The sequence below is a fragment of the Miniopterus natalensis genome, chromosome 5, assembly GCF_054644295.1.
Source record: "Miniopterus natalensis isolate mMinNat1 chromosome 5, mMinNat1.hap1, whole genome shotgun sequence".
In the NCBI taxonomy this organism is placed as follows: domain Eukaryota; kingdom Metazoa; phylum Chordata; class Mammalia; order Chiroptera; family Miniopteridae; genus Miniopterus; species Miniopterus natalensis.
Window position 1 is genome coordinate 79,611,538 of NC_142085.1, and position 22,582 is coordinate 79,634,119.

Consider the following 22,582-nt stretch of genomic DNA (forward strand, 5'->3'; position numbering starts at 1 on the left):
GGGTTATGTTGAGTTCTTAGTTTGTCACAGCCCAGGCTTCTACCCTTATGTCCTTCTTTGGCAACTGACCAGCTCTCATTTTATAATTTCAGGAGATAAACTGTGTGTGTGTGTGTGTGTACCAGTGATGGAATCTACATAACACCCTGATCTTTCGTCTGCAGGTCAGGTTTCAAGGCAGCAAGACAGCGTGGTCATGACTTCCCAGTAGCCCCCATCGCAGCGTCTGTAAAGCAGGGCTGGCGGGCTTGCGGGCAGCGGACCGCACGCGCTCCCTTTCTGTCTGAGGCTGGAGCAACAGCACAGCCCAGCCGCCCGGGGCTCTTTTTCCTGCGTCAGTCACAGCTTCCTTTGTAAAACATTTCAAAGGCGATAGGGCTCAACCAAAGCGCAACAGAAAGTCGGCCCAGGCTAGGGAGGCGGGCTGGGGGAGAAGCCAGGCGGCATCTTTGTTTCCCGGTCACTGCGCTTCCATCACTCCCGGCTTCCAAAGGGAACTGCCTGGGGGGGGGGGGGGCCGGGCCGCCTACACGCTGCCCGCGGAAGGGCGCACCTTCCCAAACTTCTGGAGAAAGTCTTCCTGCGCCCGGGCCAGGGCCTCCTCGTCCACGTACACGGCGGGCCTGCGGGCCGTGAGGAAGTACTGCACCCTCCTGAGCTGCCAGCCCCGCACGTAGTGCAGCCAGCCGCACACGGCCGCCGCGGCGCGGCCGACCCCCGCGTTGCAGTGCAGGTACACGGTGTGTCCGCTCCCCAGCAGCGCCTGCAGGAGGCACACGGCCTGCGGCAGCATCTGCACCCGGCCTGGAGGGAGAGAGCAAGGCACACCGTGAACCACGGCCCGGCGGCCCCTCCAGCGCCCGGGCAGCCGGGCACCCGCCGCCTTCCCGGTACAAGGAACAGGCGGGACAGCATCAAATCCTGCGCTAAGGGCGGAGGGGCCCTGCAGAGGCAGGGGGCAGCTCTGGGCTGTCACCTGGTTTGGCTGCAGCCTTCAGGGACTTCTCCGTCCGCGCCAATCTCCCCCCAGAGAAAAGTTCACCAGTGCCTGTCGCTGGGAGAGCGGGTTTTCACATCTGCCCGTCGGTACCGGCCGGGCAGAGGTTCAGAGGGTTCCAAAGACAGCCTGACAGGTCCTGTCACCTCGGTTTCCTTTAATCCAAAAGGGTCTTCCAGGGAATGTAAAACAGACTAAGTCAATCCTGATTAAAGAAGCCAATCTTACTCATTCAACATGCGCTAGTCTCCATTAGTCCAATGGAATGACGCTTACTCACTGACGCACGCGGGATACTGGATAAATCGTTCATTTACTCCCTCGTGGTGCAGGGTGCGTTAAAACTGATTCAGTTTTTCCTTTACTGGGCAATTAGGATTATGGTTATTGCAGCTTCGTGACTACTTTTCCAATTACGAGGCGATGCCGGTGTCTTCTCACTGCACTGACAGAGGACACGCACGCTCTGCCAGGGCTGTTGTAAGTGGTCCCCCTAAAAGCATCACACTCCTGGATGCCTGGACGTCCTTCTGCTTACAGGTTCTCCGTCAAAGATGGTTAGTGGATTTGGGGGAAAGGGGGGGGTCAGTGTAAATTACTTCAAAAAGGGATGCAAGAGGGAAACTGCACAGTCCTGGATTACAACTACGTGCCTATGATTTGACCTTCTCCAGCTACTCTGTGTCCTCAGCTACACAGACACACAACGTATGGTATCCTCAAGGGCCACGGCCTTCACACTGCCAGCCACTGGAGGCCCAGAGAGGCAGGAGAGCCCCTCCTTCACATGATTTCACTGCAGATTTCCCGGGGCCCAGATTTCTCCCTGCAAAGCCCTCTTGTAAGTTTAGCCTCCCCCCTTAGCTGTCCTTTTTCACAATGCAAGTGCCCCTGAAGGGGCCGACACATCACACTGCAATCAGGCGTCAGCACCACCAGAGAAGGACAGATGTTACCAAGACCTCGTCATGAAGGCCTGCTCAGTTACCATTCTATCCAGGGGCATGCCTGAGCCAGACTCACCCCGCTCTGAGCCAGGAGCAGAGAGTCTACATGAAGCCAGGGCAATATTCTAATTTTGTTGCTGGTGCTCTGTTAATCCCTCTTACTATGGAATCTAAAGAGCAGTTTGGAGGCGCTTTTAACTAGAGCTCCTTTAGGCAGGGCACACTCTGCAGCTCCTGGAGCCCCATCTCTCTTCGTGCTGACTGCCTGGTCCCTGGAGGCATCTGAATTGGAGGCACGTCAGCTCCTACCTGTCGTGTGATTTCTCAGAGTCCACACTGAGCCATAATGTTGATTGATGTACACCTCTGTGCCTGGTGTCGAGGTGCTCTGAGGTTAGACCTGGGTGGGCCTGCCATACAGTCAGTTGTTTGTGGCACTGTCCCAGAGGCAGGAAAATATCACTGCAGATGTAGCAAGGAGAGAACCTTGTATGTACCAGAGAGGTGTCTCACTGTGTGTCTCAAAGAGTCTATTAGAGTTGGAGGCCCAGGGGAAGCAAAACCTCCAAGGTATGTTTCAGCAACCTGGTGATAAGGTGAGGCTGGCTCAAGTTCAGGGCTTTTGTTCCACTGAAGGGGTGTTAGAGGCTTACTCCGAGTAGAGGAGTACTGCTGGGAAGGGGACTCCTGTGATGGATCCAGGAAGCTTGGGTTCTTTCCACTCCTCCCTAATCTACCACTTGACAAGTTCCCTGCTTACAACTACCTCTCTAGCTATCATATAAATTGCTGAGAAATGAATAGAAACATGTTTAAGGTAGGTTTTTATTAAATGCCAAATATATAATCAGACCACAGTGGCCATTTGCAGGAGGAGCTGCTGCAGTTACAGTCCCAGCCTCTGCAGCCTTGGTGCAGCTGGCCTGCCCAGTGCAGGGATTACATGGACCATGGACCATCAGGATCTCTCCCCTGACCTTTTCTCTGGCCATTTGGTCTGCACCAAATGTCCTAAATGATGCAATATCTCCCCTCTTCTATGTGATCTGTCAAAGATTCTTCAAGATGCATGCAAATAGTTTAGAAGTTGAAACTGCTGAAAATGGATGTGTGTTTAGAAGTGGAAATCGGATATGTGTCACTTTGAGGTTCTATGATCTCAGATACGTTATCTTGGAAGGTGCATGTCAGCGGCCACGTGGAGGCTCCAGAAGGCTCCCAGTTTAAACACAGGTTTCACACACCAGTGGTCTTCTCCTAAAATCACTCAGCTATTCCACTTAAGAACTGTCAAACAGATTCTTAAATAACATAAAAAGTGAACAAATAATATAGAGAAGTGGTGGGTCCAGGGTGCCCACCCATCTCAGCCTGGCCTCCGGTGAGACCTTGTTTATTTTCATCTCCGGGGACTGCAAATCACCCTGCTTTGAGGGCAGCTCTTCCTACCTTTCTACCAGCCACGTGCTGTGCTAAGCACTGAGCATGCAGTGGCCCCTTTACAGCCACCTCTTAGCAACAACCAGTTTGGGACTACTATTATTCTGTTGTATCTGAAAACACTGAGGCACAGAGGTTTTCCCAAGGTTACTCCCTCATGGCCACTTAAACCCGGCCAGCCAGGCGCCAAAGCCTCTGGTCTTAACCCCTGTGCTACAGTCCTTCCCTAGCCTCCCTGGTCAGTGGTTCTTGCTGCCCCCATGCTGCCAACCTGAGCTCCCAGTCAGTCCCTGCGTCCCCTCTCCCTGGGCATGCTCTGCTTTTACCCCTGTGTGTGAGTCACGCCTGGCCTGGGGCTGCGCACCTCTGCCACCAACCCCAGAGGGGCCATCTGTGCCCAACGTGCCCGCGTCGCTCTGCGTGAAGACCGTTCTAGGGAGCCTTAGCTAATTTGTAACCCACCGAGGAATAAAAAGAGGACCAGGGCTCACACCACAGGGCCAGTGTCAACCAGAGCCCCTAATTTTTATGTTTCGTGGATTCTGGCTTCATACAGAATTTAATTTCCTTTCTTGATACAGGGCAGACTGATGGCTGAATATATTATTACGTTTTGAGGATGTCTTCTTTTCTACCTTTGCAGTGGAACACGGATAAGGTTCTTTTATCTGTAACACCCTTTGGTAGAAATTAAGGACCTGGGACTAATAGTACAGTCCCGACTTTGGGATTTTCAAAGCATGTTCACACGCATCACCTCCCCTGCTGCTATGATCCTGTCAAGCAGAAATTATTATACCCATTTTCCCTCTCAGGAGCCAGTCTGCCCAGCATCACGCAGCCCCGCAGGGTGACGAGGCTCGAGCCCGGGGCTGTGGCTCCGGGGTCAGCGTCTTTGCCTCACGGCAGCGCTGAATTCCCTGCATTGAGTCAGAGACGACAACTCAGACTGTGACAACGGGGTGGCTGAGGGCTGGGCAGCACGCGGACTGGTTTGGGAAGCAGAGACCATTCGTTATCCAAGCACGGCCCTGGCAGAGGGCCGAACACAAGCACAGTGCTTCCTATGTGAAGGGAAACTGAATCTTGGTGAACACTTTTGGGGGGTTTTTTCCAGGTGAATGCTAAATTTGGGAGTTTTTTGTTTCTTAGGCGAAAGACACAACCAAAATATAAGAAAAAAAGAAAGAAAAAACCTAACCAACCCCTTTGCATATCACAAAATATACCAGGCAAGGATGGATGGCACAATCAATTGGAACAAGTCAGTCCTAACAGACTGTCTTCTTTCTCAGAAAGCTCACGACAGCATTATGTGGCTCCAAACACTTCCAGGCGGATTTTTCTCTAAAGTTCTAAAAATATTCAGCAGAACTAATCTATATGTTTACTGTGCTAATACTGTGAGTTGCATAAATGGATCTATTGGTCAAAACTTGCTTAGGGATTCCGAAATGGTCAGTACCCCGCAATGACTTGCCAGGTTATGCTGAACCAAAGAAACCCTCTATGTGGTCTTGGGGTTTAGCCTTTTTCAAGTGGGAGCTTTCATTCTGCAGTCATTTCACGTAGTCAGTGTGGAGGATGCTCTGCTGTTGTGACTGGCACCCCCAGTCATAGAGGAATGATCTTATTTGTCTGTTTCCCTGGCAGCACCCATATCACATCATAATTCTGTCTTCATAAAGACAGACCCCCAGAAGGTTTCAGTACAACTATAGCGGGTCTTAGTGATGAGCATGCAAATTCCTAGTCTGTCAGCAGGGCCCTCAGGTAGCCAGTGCATGGAGTGGATTGGGATGCACGCCACACTTACTGCAACTTCCCTGAGCCTCATCTCACATAATATCCCAATAGGATAGCAATGCTATAGAACCAGAATCAAAGCAGTGAACATCTAAACGCCCTTTGGGAGCTGTAGGTGCACTACCCTGACGATTTCCTCTGTTTTGAAACCAGAGAAACAAGCTCGACAGGACAAATATGACCTACATTCAACCAGTGCTCTTCTGTGCAAATGAAACTTTTTCCCCTCCCTTGGGAAAAAGACAAAGCTCGTGTGGCTAAATCAAGCTTCTTTGGATCAGCATTACCAAGAGGAAGAGCCAAACTATGCCCTCTTTAAGGAACAAAAATTATACCTCATTCCTAGAGATAGCTCCGTTCACACACAGACCCACAAAGGGGTCCAGCTGGGCCCACAGGGCCTCCTCCTGAGATTGATAAAGAGCCAATGTGGCCACGGGCCAGGCAGCCTGTGATTCTCAAGACTTAGCTACTTCCCCAGCAACTCATGACTTTGCCTAATTCCAGCTAAAGAGGCAAATGACAGGTTGAAAGTGTGGTGGCCTGTGGAATGCGCGTGGAGAGTTCACGTGAGCATGTATGGTGTCTGCAGCAATGTGCCGAGTCAGGCTGTCTGCACTGAAATCCAGGCTGTGTCTGTCATTTCCCTTGGCCAGGTTACTTATGTTTTATGCACCTCAGTCTCCTCCTCTGCAACATAGAGATATCTACGCATGTCCAGACTCTTGTTGTGAGAATTAAATGAGTTAATGCAAGCAGCTGCTTAGGACAGTGTTTGATACATAACGGACTTTTCTCGGGGAAGAGGGCTGATGACAGAAACGTTTCCTCCCTAGGCATCAAGGTCTGCTTCCTTCTTTCCCTGGGACAGTGCTGGCCCAACTCCCTTGGCCTGTGCCATTTTTACAGCTCTCTGCTGACCCCTGCTGACATCTATTCATACTACTAGTGTAACTTGGTTCTCTTGGCTTCTACTGGCTCCATTCCTTTTCTACAAGAACTCTATTCTACCACCAGGATGAAATACAGATCATTCCCCTAAAACCCCATGTCTCTGTGCCTTGGCCTATGCTTTCTTGTACCTAACATGCCCTCTTCCCTCCCTCCACATTGATCTGTCATGCCCACATCAAATGCCAGGACACTCACTTCGCCTGCCTGTTCTTCACAGAAAGGCTCCTCCCCCATCATAACTCTCCTAGAGCACATCACTCCTCTCGTCATGTTCCTTCTGCGCTGTAGATAGTCTTGAACTTGTCTTATTGCCCCTCGCCATGAGATCAAAACTATGCCTTATTTGTCTGTTCCCCTCAGCAGCGCCCATGGCACGTCACAATTCTCTCCTCACAAAGACAGGCTCAGCCAGTACCTGTGCAATAAATGCAGCCTCACTATCACCCTCTTTCCTGAACCGAATTATCTTTTTCATTATCTCTCACTTCAGCGTCGCAATAACGTCCCCACTGGTGTCACAGGCCCACTCTGGGCCCACCCCAATCAATTCTCTACACTGCTACAGGGAAAGAAAATGGTTATCTGGGCATCTCTCAGCCTCCAGCTCTTTCAACTGCTTCTCACCACTTCAGGGTATAGTCTGAAGTCCTTATTGTGCCCAAATCCTGCAAGACTCACATCCCTGATCCTCTGATCTGCAGCCACACTGGCCTATTTTCAGTTCCTACAACCCTCTATGCTCTCGTGCAACAGGGATTCTTCAAAAGCTGCTCCCTCTGCCTGGGAGCCTTACCCCCAACCCCAACCCTCACTTCAGATCTTAGTTCAAACACTGCTTCCCCAGAACACTTCCCCTGAGACCCCTTCCTAGGTCTGACTGTCTGTGCATGCTCTCATAGCAATATTTGCGTATCTTTCTAACACCAACAACAAAAACTCATCGCAGTTCTTAATTTCTATCTGTAGTCATTTAATTAATGCTTGTCTTACCTACAGGATTATAAGCTCCATGAGGACAGGAGTTGTCCTGCCTATCTTCACTGTATTCCCTGCCACAGCATAGTGCCACATACACAGTAGATACACAATAGATACATGTTTCATGAATAAACAAAGGACCCATGCTAAACAGAACCTCAGCTAAGGTGTCAAAAGATAGATATTAAATATATTAAACCTAAACCCTTTCCCTTATTCCATTTGTATCGTTCATATTTAGGTCAATCAATTATAGAAAGAAAGGTAGGCAGGCCAGGGCTTCTCTGAAACACATTTCACAGGGAGCCAGAATGGTTCTGATCCTTACCTTCAGTGCTCATATCCGGTGTTGGCATCCAGATGTAGGCCAAGCCTTCTTCTTTGTACAGCCTGATCATGGTGTCTGGAGTCATGGGTTCTGGGTAGCGGTTACAGCCTGAGGAATTCTGTACAATATCCCATTCAGTCTGGAAATTCATTACAGCTGTAATCCCCAATTCATGCTTCAGTTTGATGGTTACGTGTTCCACTTGGCGAGGGCAGCTACCCAGCCAGATATTTGGTAGAATTCTAATGAGAACATAAGGAGACAACTCTTACTATTGTGGGTATGATTTGAGATCTAAGGAGCTGCATGAAACATGTAGTATTAAAATGCAATTTTATTCACCTCAAGACACTATGCACACTAAGCTGGAAAAGAAGGAAGTTGACACCTCAGTTATATAACTGAGAAATATAGACTTTTGAACAATGGATTTTTGTTGGCAAAATCTTGAAGTGGACTGGTAAAATATTAAAGCAAATATTCACGACAGGCAAGCTGAATTCCAAACATTACCCGGAGCTCACTTGAATACGTATTGTACCCTTTGAGTAGGTAGCACTTAGTAGTTAGCTAGTAAATAAATGCCAAAATAAAGTGGCTAATATGCGAGGTCTGCATAAAGACCAAAGAATAATTCCTAGAGATATGCAAAGGGTACATCGGGATATTCGAGCCTACAAAATAAGAAATCGGAATCCCAAACCAGAGTCAGTACCATAAAATCACATTGTGTTGCTAAAAGGTATTATTCTATCATCTCATTCAACCGTGGTCTTCAAGTATATTTAAAATAACTGGGAACCTCAGGAAATTCAGAATGAGTCCAAGAACAAAAGACCTAAAGTTGATACCTTAACATATATACTTCCTCCATCAATTTTCCAGTGGAAATAAGCCCTGGAAATACACACTCACACATTCTCACACACATATAAACACCAGTTTCTGTATCAGATTATTTTCAACTTTTTGATAACATTTTCCTCTGGAAATGCCAGAATCCATATTTTAAAAATAAACAGAAAGCAATTCCTGATGTTTTAAGCAAGATGTTCTGAACCTAGGAGATGGGTAACTAAAGATAAATTCTGGAAACAAGCACTGTATTGAAGGATAGAGAATTAAAGTTATAAAGTAAATTTACTGAACCATTATATGGGACATGGAGACAAAACACTGGGCTTGTTAGAAACACACAAATCAATGAATTCTGCTTAATCAGACAGCTAAAGTGCCCTTTATACTCATCCTATTTCAGTTTGTTGTCTCTAACAGTAGGTGATAAATTTCTAGTTATATGATACACTAGAAGTAATAAGATGCATGATTTACTTTCCAAATAGTAATTAAACTCTTACTTATCCATTCAAAAGAGAATAATTTAACACCATCAAAAATCAATTTTTACTCATTCCATCTTAGTTTTAATCTTCTTTTGGTGTCAATGACACTTTAAACAATTTTAAAAACCAGGTTGTTTTTAAAGTGAAAAGAAATGTGTGGAAACTTGGGATTTAGGGAATAAAAACCTTCTGTAAAGGTAGTTTTAATGCAAGACATACCCCAAACTTCAAAGCTATAATAATGGAATAAAATATATAGCTTATATTGTCAATTACATTGTAAAATTTCTAGAGGATTGTTTTATGAGTAACTCATTACCAATCTTGAATTTCATCAGAGCTTTCTGGCAACTTCACTGTAGATTGTCTGGAAAGATCAAAGAGAACCCACTGTACCAAATGGGTACTGACAGCCAGCCCAGGACAGAGGCTCCCAAACCTGGTGCTTTTATAAAAACTGCCATTACCAAGGTCTACCCCGCAGATACTCATAACATGGCTCTGGAGTGAGGTCTAAGATTCTGTGGATTATTTTCCCTTAGAAATTAACCAGATTATGTATGTTACTAGCGTGGCAGATCCCAAAAAATACATAGGAGAAGTTAATATACAGATCGCAATGTTTTTTAGTAGAAGTAAAAGATTTGGAAATGAGAGGACGTGCACTTGCTCAACTCTACACAGGCACATCTAAATTTAAGTCCTTACCTTTCTCCCAAAATAGTTTCAAGGCTGCAAATGATTCCTAGACAGAGAGTGAGGAATGGCAAACTGTCTTTGAGGAAAGAGTAGTTTTGAGAAAGTGAGCCCATGTGTTTACTGCGTAGTTTCTTCTAAAAAGTCAGAATTAAACCCGCTGAGTCACGATAAGTATTTAATATAGTTCTATCCATTACGGATGCACTTTTGCGGGGGGGGGGAATTTTTTTAACCTGGGTTTTGACTATTGCCACTCTGATTCAACAAGAATGGATTTAAATAAAATCGATCCTAGTAATATTACAATGCAGCTAAAGACCAGGGGAAAGAAAGCATGGTGGCATTTCCAGAACCTCCCCTTCTTGGACTGCAAATCAAAATCAGTTTCATTCGAATGAATCTGGATTTGCGGTTTCAGGCAATCACATCCCAGCGCTACACCGTTCGCCCCGCCTGGCAGGCCGGGCAGGGCCAGTGGCACAAAGGCCACTGAAGCGTCTGAGTCACAGCCCCTTGCTACTCCCAGCTGCCAGTCAGGGAGGCCTCGCCCGCAGCAATGAGCGCATCAGGCAGAACACGCACCCACGCACTTGGGGGGAGAACAAACACGGGCATTGGCAGGAGGGGCATGAAAAAGACAACAGATATCAGGAAATGAGATCACTGTATGGACTCCACATCACAGGCTCCGTCACTAAAGGCCAGAGGAATGGCAGAATAACCTTTTACTGAAGGTGAAAATTAGCATTATTTTTGTCCATAGGAAAAAAAATTAGGAAAACCACAAGATAATGAGATCAATATAGGAACACAGGTTTTTATTTCTTATCAAACCAAGAGACCACGACTACTGAAGGGCAGTGCCCTTCTTAGACAAGCAGCATCATTCCAAAGAGGGAGAAAATGGATTTTGAGTGGTTCTCCACAAAACCCAGCTAAGAATTTAAAAACAAAGAAAAACAAAAAATATTTTCAACAATAAAGATAAATATTTTTTTTAAATTAGCACTTTCCTAAGTTGGATAGTTGTGTTAAATTTACCTTATTTAATATTTTATGGGCGATTCGATGTGAAATTAAACCGTGATCTGGTTTTTAAATAATGGGTAAAAGAAAAAAATCCATCCATCTTATAATTTAGATCTCACTAGTGAGAAAGCAAGAGAAACATTAACAGCAATCCCCAGTGAACTCCAAGCTTCATTAGCACATGTAGCTCCTTCTGCAGAAAATGTGTCCTCTGGTGTTGTTTTAAGTAATTAATGCCGAACTTCTAACCCAAAAGGGTGCTTGTTACAGACTCCAGCTAAGGCTAAATAAATGCTCAAAGACAAATTCCAATGTAAAGATACTAACTTCTTTATTATAAAAACAGTTTTATTGTAGTTTGCTTATGGGTCATAGACTATTGCATAAATAGAGCACATGCTAATTTCTATAAATGCAGTTACTTTGTTAGATATTTTTAGATGTGCTTTGTAGTTTATAACTGAAGCAAAAACTTTTGACATAAGTTCTTTTATTTTCTATATAATAAAATGCTATATAATTAAATTAATCATAAAAGTCTGTTATGGGTTGAATTGTGTTTTCCCAAAATTTCTGTGTTGCAGTCCTAACCCTTAGCATCTCAGAATGTGACCTTATTTAGAGCTAGGGTCTCAACAGAGGCAACCGAGTTAGGATGAAACCGTCAGGGTTGGCCCTAATCCAAATGACTGGTCTCCTATTCGAAGGGGAAAGTCGCTCACAGACGCACGCAAAGGGAAGTGGGCGAGAAGATGAAGGAAGAAAACGGCCGTCTGCAAGCCAGAGGCCCGACTGATCCTGCCCTTAGAGCCCCAGGGCGAACCAATCCTCCAGACACACTGATCTCAGACCTTCACCTCCAGAACTGGGAGGCAGTACATGTCTGTTGTTTAGGCACCCCAGTTCCTGCTGCTTTGCTATGGTAGCCCCAGGAGATGAGTACAATTCACTTAACATACACACACTCAATCACGCAGATTCTTCAGATATCCGCACAGCAGGCGTACTTCAAGGTGCATTTTAGTAGACAGTTTTCACCTTTCACCCTGATGGTTGGAATTCTACAATTATGACTAATGTTTGATTGTGGTGTCCGAATTGTTCTCTTATCCACAATACTACCCACTCTCCCTTCACTCGTGTCGTTCAATCCATCACCTGAGCACCTCCAACAGGGCGGAAGAGTCATCAGGTCCCTGGCTGGACTATTTGGCCTCCTTCCTAATCTAATAACTCAGTTCTAAAGTACCAAGCTGTCGTCTAGTTTTGATAAATACTGTGGCGTCTTGGGTCCCTTTGCTTGGCTTTCAGAGAATGGACCTCAATGGAGAATTACCTGAAAAGTATAAGAGCACAGTCTCTCAGACTCATAACTTCTAATGACTCTCAGTCCCAGAGAGTTCAGCCTTCTTGTTTTTGTGCATTTGTTGCCCTGAAATCTGGTTTATATGCCATATTGACAGATTATAGTGGTAAATAGGGCAACTAGCACACTTCACTTTCTTAAAATCAATCACAAGGTAACACAAAGATTGAGACAAATAACTAAGATAGCAGCCCCAATTTGTTTCCTTGACACAAATTTCCACATAACGTTCCAAAAAAATATTCTCTTGGCATGGCAATTTTGTTCCCAGTGCTCAGTATTCCCTGAAAGAGTGAAATGTCATGTTCAATATTTTTTTCTAATAATAAACTGAAAAGGATTTGTTTAAAATTAAGCACTTGCATAATGAATTAAGAACCACAGAAGATCAAGAAAGTGATAAAAAAAATTAAACGTGAATTTTTTTGTATTTGTTTTAAAGTCATCTGTCTATTGAACAAATATGCAGTGATATCCGCTGTGTGCCAGGCACCCAATAATCAGCGGTGAGGGAGACTTTCAAGGTATGCCCTCGTTTGAATCTACATTCTTTGAGGAAGACAGGAAATAAGCAAATAAAGATATAAAATGTATAAAATTTATAATATTAAATTGTAATGTCCTCTCAAGGACATAAACAGGGAGTTAAAATCGAGAACCACAGGGGAGCTAGACTTCACATACAACAATCAGGACGGTCTTCTGTGAAAGGGACACTAAAGCTGAAACCTGACTTAGGAAAATAGTGAGACATACGGCTTTCTTATGGAGAGAAGACTCAGCTAGACCTTAGGAGCTGCGGGAAACCCAGAGACATGGAGTGAGGGGAACAGGAAGGAGCGCGGCCTGAGACAGACAGAAAACCACGCCGGGCCTTACTGATGTGCTAGGAAATCTGTATCATGATATAAAAGGAGCGAAAAGCCAAGGAAGGATTTTTAAGTAGAGGAGTGGCATGGACTTATTATAAAGTTTTTAAGAGGTGGTGTTAAGGGGAACTGGGAAGACCTTTTAGATAGAGATGACATGGAAAAGTTACTGGTGCCGATGGAAGTGGGTTCACTCACATGTCTTCCGTGGTGGAGCCAACAGATCGTGCACATTAACTGGATGAAGAAGTTGAGGGGAAGGAAAGATTCAAAACTGACTAAAATTTACTAATCTGATATTATGATCTACAATTTCTTAACCAAGGCTGCCCTCAATGAAGCTTCTACCTCTAGGTTTCTTTGTTATATATTTTTACAGTTTCAGATTAATTAACATTTCATTGACTAATGAAATGTTAATAGCATGCTATTAGCATGCTAATAGCAGCCATATGCTCCAAGTCTTGATGACGTCAAACTATTCAAACTTCCTTGCAGTTTCCCACTCAAATCTTTATTTCTATTATGCAAATATTAATAAGGTAGGGCTTTTTAAATTGATGTAAGAACTCTGTACATAGGATAAGCTGCCCATCTTTTAGATTTAGCTCACGTTGTAGAAATATCCATTACAAAGTAGTACCCAATTGAAACTAGTTTATTTATTTAATCGATTCACTAAAGACATTTTTAAAAATTTATTCTTTTCACCTGTGGGTCTTTATTTCAGCTCTAAAACAAAAATAAATTTAGGGGGGAAAAAGACAGCTGGAAAATTTTTTTAAATCATGACTTTTCTTCTTTTTTACATTAATTCTTCATCATTGCCAATCACTCATTTCATTTACTGAAATACAAGGAATTCCTGGTGTGAAGGGGATTCTATTAAATACTTTGAGCCACAATGGCTGTTTTTATTATCATCTTATTGACCAAAAAAATCACTATAGATAGTCCTATGGTTATCATTCATCTAAGCCAGTGCTTCTCAAATATTAATGTGCAGATGAACCATTTGGGGATAGTGCTAAGATGTACACGGTCACTCAGGAAACCTGGCTGGAGCCTGAGATTCTGCAATTCACAGCCTCCCCTGCAACACCAATGCTGCTGCCCTAGGAACACACTTTGAGTAGCAAGGAGTACTCTAATGATGATGTTTAATCTAAATACTATTATTATATTATTATACATTATAATAGTTCAGTACAATTCACAATGCTCAGACGCACTGAGAAGTAACCAAATAAGATCACCTGCTAGAGCAAACAAAAGACAAGCATTGGTTTCTATTGTTGATACTAATATTAGAGACCTAATATTAACCATGCAGGGAGGCTTGCTTTCTAAAAAATACTCTACCGATTACAGAAAACTTTAAAAACCCCTTAGCACTCTTTCTTGATTTTCCATCTTCAGGAAGCCAAATGGCTGTGTTTACAAAATGACCTTCCTTGTTTTACGATGCTCATTGGCCTCTTGATAGGAACCGGAAATTCCCTTTTGTGTTATATTTTAAATGCAGTTTGAGATTTTACATAGGGATGCTGAAAACTGGAAAAAATACACACAAGACCCGAAATTTATGGGACCCCAGGAATTTAAATGGTTGAGAACTCTGATGCAATTAACAGTGTTGCATTCAGGGGTGTCAGAAATTCGATAAGGTTCCAGAAAGACAAAAAGTAAACACCTCCTCTCCCCTTTGAGATGTGAGTAGGGGACAAAGAGAGATGCATAACAGAAAATATTGTGAGATTGGGATCTACACAGTCCCTGGGAAGTTGTGCTTCTTTCATTCAGTCTGGAGTCAGGGCACATGGAGTGTATCTTACAATGTCCAGAGAGAAGTCACAATAGTCAATAAGCCCTCCTAAGGATATGCACATCAAAAAGGCCTCTGTTTTCTTTAAGTTACCACAGATCCTGAGGACCCATAGATTTGGGAGAACAGGGCGGGTTTGGTGAAACTTGCTCTACTTATTTCTAACTAGGAACGGTTTTAAACATATATAGTCGGGCACGTATTCCAATACAATTCACAAGGTGAACTAAGTGCCAATCGTATCCGAACTCTCACTGTCATGTTTAAGCAGGTAAACCTCAAATAACCCTAGTCATCAAGAGACTGCATTCAGGTATGTGGTGCTGTTATATGTAGTGAATTCATTCTGGCAAGGCCTTCACAATACACTTTTATTTGAGATCATCCATTCCACTGAGCATACTTAGCTTCTATTCACTGAAGTGTTTAATTGGTACAAATTGGTCTTAAACGTTTTAAGCTAAAACTGTGTCTCCCATGTTTCATATTTCAGCGTCTCCCAGGACGCTGTCATCTCTGTCTTTTGTTATGCAAGTGCTTAGATATTTTCAAGATTTTTCAGGGAAATTATTCGGCATTCACAACTGGGCTTCAGTGCGTGGAGAAATGTTTGGATGTCAAGCTTCTGAAACATAATCAGGTATCTCAATCTCCTATTTAGAGAATTCGGTCCAGCAGCCAAAGACCCAACACCTATCAAGTCCCTTCCGACACAATTTATCTTTCATGGAGACAGATTGATGTACACTTTCTATCTCTGGCCCTAACTCTACTAGGTGGTAGCCTTATCCAACTGATTACCTCCACTACCCTACCTACTCCTAGTTTACTCTTACTTTGCTTCTGTTTCCTTCATAAACTCTGTCCTCTGCAAACCTTTTTAGTGAGCGTCCCTCAGAGTTCCAAAGGGTGGCGTCTCTTCCACTTCTATGCTCTGAAGTGATGTCGCTAATACAGCCTGCCGTCTACACCTGCCGTCTGCGTGCTGGTCACTTACAATCTACTGCGCCCAGCTCAGGCCTGTCCCTGCCCGATTCTCCATCAATATCCGGTCAGTGTCAACGGGGCTCCCCCTCGCCATCTCCCACCCCTTCTCTCTACCCACAAACCTGACGCTCCTCTATGGCGCCTGAGCTCCACGAACTGCGCCACAGGCCACCCAGCCACCCAAGCCAGGAAACGCGTCTTAGCTCTTTCCTCTTCTCCTTCCCTAAAGTCATTAATCTAGTCACATACGTCAATCTCCTAAATAGCTATAGAATCTGTCCTCTTTCCCCCATTACCACGGCTTTCCAGTTTAGGGGAGATATTTGTTGCGAGTGTCCTGAAGCGCCACGCACTCTCCCTCCCCTGCCTCTGACCCTGCGGTTCCTCCTCCCAGATGCATTTTCACTGCTCGGTTATCTGATCAAGCCTGCTCCCATCTCCCCCGATTCACCATGGCTCCTCCTTTGTGTTCCGATAACATGTACAAGTGATGGGACACCTTTATTTCACTCTGGCCTCTCTCGTCTGAAATGTTGGTTTTCCTGACCATTTCCTCCTTTCTACTGTGACCCCCTTGAGAACAAGAATGATGTCTTCTTGATCACCATATTCCCAGAACTTAACACCATATCCAGCATAGAGTTAGCACTTAGAAGCAAATAGGTAATTAAATGAATAAATGAATGAGTGAACAACTAGAGTCAATGATTTTTGCGAAACTGTGGTGAAGACATTTTCAACTGTGTTATCCCAAGGATATACATGTTAAATTACTAGCTAAAACTAGTTTAAAATACCAATTTTCTCTGCAGACAAACGTGAAAGCTGTTTTCAGCCATAATATAAATTACATGTTTCCTTTTTTGCTTTAACTGCCAGAAAACTTAAAGACAAATTTGGTGTCAATAGTAGTAATTAGACCGTCTCAAGTCCCTGAAAATTTCTATTCCATTTGCTCTCATAGATGGTCTATTTCTATCCTAAATTCTTCTACTATACATGATTTTTTTTCTAAATTCTTCTATTATAACTGCTTATAATATCTGTAAGTAGATGGAAGATGGTGCCAAAACCTAATTTTCCAAAATACTTGTTTCTTCCACTATAGGTCCCAGGCCACATAAAAGGTAGAGCCCGGCTCTGCTGGAGCCACATAGACTTGCAGCAACTATTGAAATCCCCGAGATTTTTGGTCAGCCCAGTTCTACAGCTATACATGTCCATCCAAAGGTCCCACTCGCATAAAACTGGTCGAATATTATGGCTGCCGGTATAATTCATCTGCAATAATAAAGTTCCACTCATGCTTGGAATGTGGTCACATTTTCATTAATTATAACCCATGGACTGTAGCCATAAGTTTCATTTCATGACATGTCGTATTTTAAATGTTAGCTGATACTGCAAGTGGACACATTTAGCAGACAATAACAAATGTGATTCTAGAACAGTGATTCGAAATCTTGACTACACACTAGAATCTCTTGCAGGTATCTTTAGAAATGCTCACACCAGATCCTCAATGAAAACATAATTCTGAGGCAGTGGGTGGGCAGTGTCATTTTTTCAAGCATCCCAAGTGATTTAATGTACATTGAGGCCCGGGGATCACTAATGTAGGGCAAGAGAGAGGTCAGAGTTGGAGATAAAGATCTGTCATCTTTTCATGATAGCAGATTGCCTAATACTATTGTCTCATAATAAAGTGAAAATAATACTACCTCTTAAAAATCAAACTGTGTATTTACTCCCATTAAATGAAACTGGTTATGAAACCTGAATTAGAAAGGGGAAATCAGAAGTGATTACTCATTTTTAAAAGGATTTTCTGTCTTCATAAAGGATGAATTGAAGCATTTCTTCAAGTACCAGGTAGTGATTTAATTGATTTGTAGACTTATCTCAGTTACTAATTACGCTTGTGACCTTTGCAAAGTCACTGGAATCTCTCTAGACGTCACTTCTAATGTGTAAACTGAGAGAACTGGATTAAAGAAGCACTTTCTCAAGTCACACTGTTCACAGACATGTCTGGATATTATGACAAAGTGGACAGATGGCTGGGGGCACAGGCCCTGGAGCTGGGTGGCCTAAATTTCAATCCTAGATCCAGTAATTATTTTACCTTGGGCAGATTAAATAACCTGACTAAAAGATGGAATTAACAACACTATATACCACACAGGGTTGCGAGATTAAGTGAAATAATATATGTAAAGCATTTAGAACATTTCCAAGCACATGGTAAGAACTATCAAAGCATTAATTATCATTCCTATCACTAATACTTCACCCTGGAAAAAAAGTCAGGGCCTCGAGTTTACTAATGTTGGTGAGCCTCTAAGAAGGGGACACATCACATAGCATTTCAAAAATACATTTTACTGGTTAACCCTTGGTTGCAGGAGAGCACAAGCTGGAGGAAAGTAGGCTACATGATTGCTATGTCCCTTTAAACTCTAGCGTGGTGCGGTTCACTCAACAACTTAGAGACTCAGATAACTATGTCCCATGGGCCAAGTGCAGCTCACCACCTGTTTTGGTAAATACAGTCTTTGTGGAACACTGCCATGCTCATTTGTCTACATATGGTCTACACCTACTTTCACAGCACAACAAAAATCAGAGGGAGGGGGTGAAGAGCTGCAACCAAGAGCATGTGGCCCACAAAGACTGAAATACATACTGTCTGACCCTTTACAGAACAAGTTTGCCAGTCCCTGCTTTAGATGCGTAAGGCACTGGGAAGCCGACAGCTCCTCCCCATAGTCTCGATCATCAGGACAAATTTTATTTCATGAGTGGGCAGTTCTACGCCGTCGAGCTAGTTGGCTGGAGGAGAAAGAAGACAGTCATCAGTGTGGGATGCAAAGGGAGAGTGGCTATGGTGGTGGAGGTTCAGTGATATGGGCTGGAAGGAATAAATAGGGAGGACCACAGAGGAAGAGCTGCTGATGGGGGGAAACAGAAGACAATTGGGAAGAGAGAAGGCGACCTGAAGGCCTTGCCCCTCAGTAAAGGAGCTGATGTAGGATGGCCACTTTCTCCAGTCACCTCCTTAAAAGTCTACACACCCTCCCCAAAATATGAGATTTCCTTGATAATTACTACTATTAATTGAATACAAACTAGAAAAAAAAATTTTTATGCTATTTGATTCTTACAGGATAGGTATTATTCTAATTTATAGATGAATTAGCCAAGGCACGCAGCGTTTAAGCAACTTCCCACATCGAATCAAGGGTTGAGCTTGTAATCAAACCTAGTTTTATCTGTCTCGGATCTTCCATTATGCCTTTACTGAAGTTTCCACTTCTAGAACTTCTCTTAAATGCAGAGAAATGCGACCTGAAATTCTGACCAGGATTTTTTATGTACTGTGCAAGATTATTATTTATCACCAGGCAAAGCCTTACTATTTCTACCCATGCTAATAATCTAATGCTGTCTACAAGTTTCGCTCTTGGGGAAGGGGGAGGGGAAGGGACAGGGACAGGCAAGGTGATGGGAGGAATGTGCCTGCGTCCTGCACAGACGGCAACACTGATGGAATTCATCTTCCCAAGATAAAGAAGGGGATTCATTCAATATGAATAGAAACACAGGAAGCTGTTGAACAGTAGACAAAAATGCACTGTTTGAAATGGCAGCTGCAAACCTTATCTCTTATATTCCATTGCTACAAAGACCCGTCTAGTCAGCTCTTCTTAGCCAAATGTGAATTAGAAGAAATATAATTTAGTGTTTAGAAAATATGCCTAATTTACCACCAAAGCTATACAACTTGTCTTGAAGTAAGAAATTCTACATCAGCTTTTTAAAATGATGGTGATTAAGTAGATTACAATATACATCCAATGTTCTTTTCTTTTCATTATTTGTGGCACCCTGATGAAAAGTAATTATGCTTTGGCGAATCTTCCTCTTAGATGTAATTTGGACCACTTATCTGAGATTCTCAGAAGGGAGCTGACTTGACAACTAAAGAGAACACCTGTTTCTATCAATGTACAGGAAGCTGTCCTTTGCCTCCACTGAGCAATGCACAGCATTTCTGCCACCAGAAGTACTGAGGGATGGATTAATGGATTGCCTTCTCCATCCAGCCAACAGAATTAGGAATTAAGTGGTGTATATTTATATTTACACAAGGAAAGAAGAATGGTCATGAATATAAAATAACCAAAAGAGAGGAGAGGGGATGGCAGTGAGTCCTGAGCTATACTGAGGTCCACCCTATTGCCCAACACACCTGCAATAAGGCTGTCCCTCTGCTGCTCAGATGCTTTTAAAAAAAAAAACAAAAACTCTTGATTTTGGATTTTGTTATTTTATTGAATAGGTCAAAGGGGATCTGCAAAGAATGTTGTGTATGTTTTATTGTTTCACACACACTGTGCACGTGAAAATTCTCTCCACCTGCTTCTCACTGATATTAAAAGTAGGTGGCTGGTGTGACACTTGTGACTAACTAATGGTGGGTGGTCCTGTGCCTTTATCGAAACACTAAATAATTCCATTTTCTGACTTTAGGACCCATGAAGCTTCAAACATTGTTGTAAGAGGCTTTATTTGTTTCTTTCTTACTGTTATTACTTTGACTCTCCCGTTGTGTTTTTACAAACATCAAAAAACATTTTCAGCCCTGCCGGGCGTGGCTCAGCGGCTGAGCATCGACCTAGGATCCAGGCGATCAGGGTTCGATGCCCGGTCAGGGCACATGCCCGGGTTGCGGGCTCGATCAATGACTCTCTCATCATTGATGTTTCTATCTCTCTCTCTCTCCCTCTCCTTTCCTCTGTCTGAAATCAATAAAGATTTTTTTTTTCTTTAAAAAGCACTTTCATAAATACAACCATTTGGGCTCATTGCATCCTCGAGATGAACATCAACAAAGAAAATAAGTGTAGTCCCAGAGATCCAAAACGCAACTTAGGTGGATCTATTAAGAATCAGTTAATGGATTCAAAGAAATTTGTTTCCCTTTGTCTATACTTTCCACACTTTTTGTTTGCCTTTGCTGATTTTCTAGTGGACTCTACTGAAGGGAAATGCTGTAACAAGTTATCTTGGCTGTTTATCTTTGTAACACATTATAATTGTTGTGCCCTATCAATTTTTAAAAGTATTTGCAAGACACTAACTTTTAAATTTCTATTGAAACATAATATATATTAAAAATACACATAAATATACTGCTTGATAAATATTTTTCATAGTGAACATATCCATATAGCCAGCACCCAAAACCAGAAGCAGAACTTCTCCCTCTCCTCCTTTCTAGTCACGACCAGGAGAACCACTATCTGGACTTATAACACATAGATTCGTTTGTCCGGTTTGGGTGGAGTCAGGAACTTCTGTTATCTTGCTTAACCCACAAGCAGAAACAGAGGCATAGACACGGGGCAATCTGTATAATGCCCTGCAACCCTTGAAGAACAAACTCTAGACATTTCAATTAATATGCTTTCCACAGCATTGCTCATTGGCTCTAAAAACCTTCCTATTAACCAGTGAAAGGAGAAAGCCACATGATAAGCCTACGATTTTTGCGTATTCATTTTGGACAGCTTTAAATATAAGAATTAAAGGATGCTCCCCTGAAAGTCTTTATCCAGACTAGACCTTTGATATTGTCTCTGCTGATCTCTAGGAGCTCCGCATCCAGGAAGGCAGATTAAACGCAGGAAAAGGAAGTGAGAGATACACAACAATCTTTCCGTCGATCTTTTTCCTCTGAAGTCATAGCACTCAACTGTTATTGATACCATATTAGCATGCTCCAGAAAAACTGTATTAATAGGATGCGTATGTAGACAAAAACATTTATTTTAGGGAATTGTCTCATGCGATTACAGAGGCTGGCAAATCCAAAATCTGCAGGGTAGGCTAGCAGGCTACAGATCCAGGAAAGAGCCAATATTTCAGTTCAGATCCAAAGGCCACCTACTGGCTAAATTTTCTCTTCTTCTGGGGAGTTCTGTCTTTTTCTATTTAGGCCTTCAACTGATTGGATGAGGCCCACCCACATTATGTGGGTAATATTCTTTACTCAAAGACTACTGATTTAAATATGAATATCATCTAAAACATGGCTTCACAGAACCATCTAGAATAACGATTGACCTGGGTACTGTGGCCCAGCCAAGCTGACACATAAGATCAACAATCACAGATATCACACACTGCCTCTAGGGGCCCTTCTACTCTTATCTTCACTTGTTTAATTTATATATTGCTAATAAGATGTTCAGGTATTAATGCCACATCATTCCAATGGACAGTAAGCTTGAGGAGGTCAGGGAGGTTTTCCCAAACTTCTTTAGTCTTCCACTGTCCTCATCTCAGACTAATTGTTGATCAAGGATGCCTTTAATTTAAAGGGTCAACTTTACCATTTTCTGCAAAGGCTGTGCAATTCTAATGCTGCATAAAAGTACAGAGAGCAGAAAAGTATTTCAGGACCAGGGAGCAGAAACCAAAAAATAATAAATTAACCTTTTATGCTACTGAAAATTTTCTTGATTGTATGAAATACAAAAAGAGGTTTTGATCCATACTTAGAGTCCAACAGAAATTCAAAGATGCCTTCAGAGCTTAACAAAGTCTGTCAAGGTTACTATGACCCAGCCTAGACTCTAACTTACTTCTTTGTTTCCCCAGCAATGGAAGGCATGAAAAGCCTGTTAACCGAGACCACTTCCTGGTTACTTAAAGTTTAACAATGAAATTAGTGAAATATTTGGCTGGTAGTTTGATAACTGGCTACTGAGGTGCCCACACGAAAATCAATGTGGCTCAGTTGACTGGAGGGTCACCCGCACACCAAAAGAAGGTTTCGGGTTTGATCCCCGGTCAGGGCATGTACCGGAGGCAACAGATCCATGTCTCTGTCTCTCTCTCTCTCTCTCTTCCTCTCTCTCTAAAAAAATCAACAAAAACATATCCTCAGGTGAGGATAAAAGAAAACAGTTGAAGGAATGAATCAATGAATGAAATGAACACAGGCCA

The 22,582-nt window shown here is 43.1% G+C and overlaps 1 protein-coding gene across 1 annotated transcript in view; it reads right to left on the reverse strand.

The window, feature by feature from the left end:
• Window positions 1-526: 526 nt before the first annotated feature.
• EPM2A (EPM2A glucan phosphatase, laforin) overlaps window positions 527-22,582 on the reverse strand; it is a 51,758-nt gene continuing 29,702 nt past the window's right edge. Inside the window, exons 3-4 of the mRNA XM_087817194.1 lie at window positions 7,451-7,692; window positions 527-804 (exon numbers count right to left, since the gene is read on the reverse strand). Of these exons, the coding sequence (XP_087673320.1) occupies window positions 527-804; window positions 7,451-7,692 (520 nt within the window). The remainder of the gene's footprint in view (window positions 805-7,450; window positions 7,693-22,582) is intronic.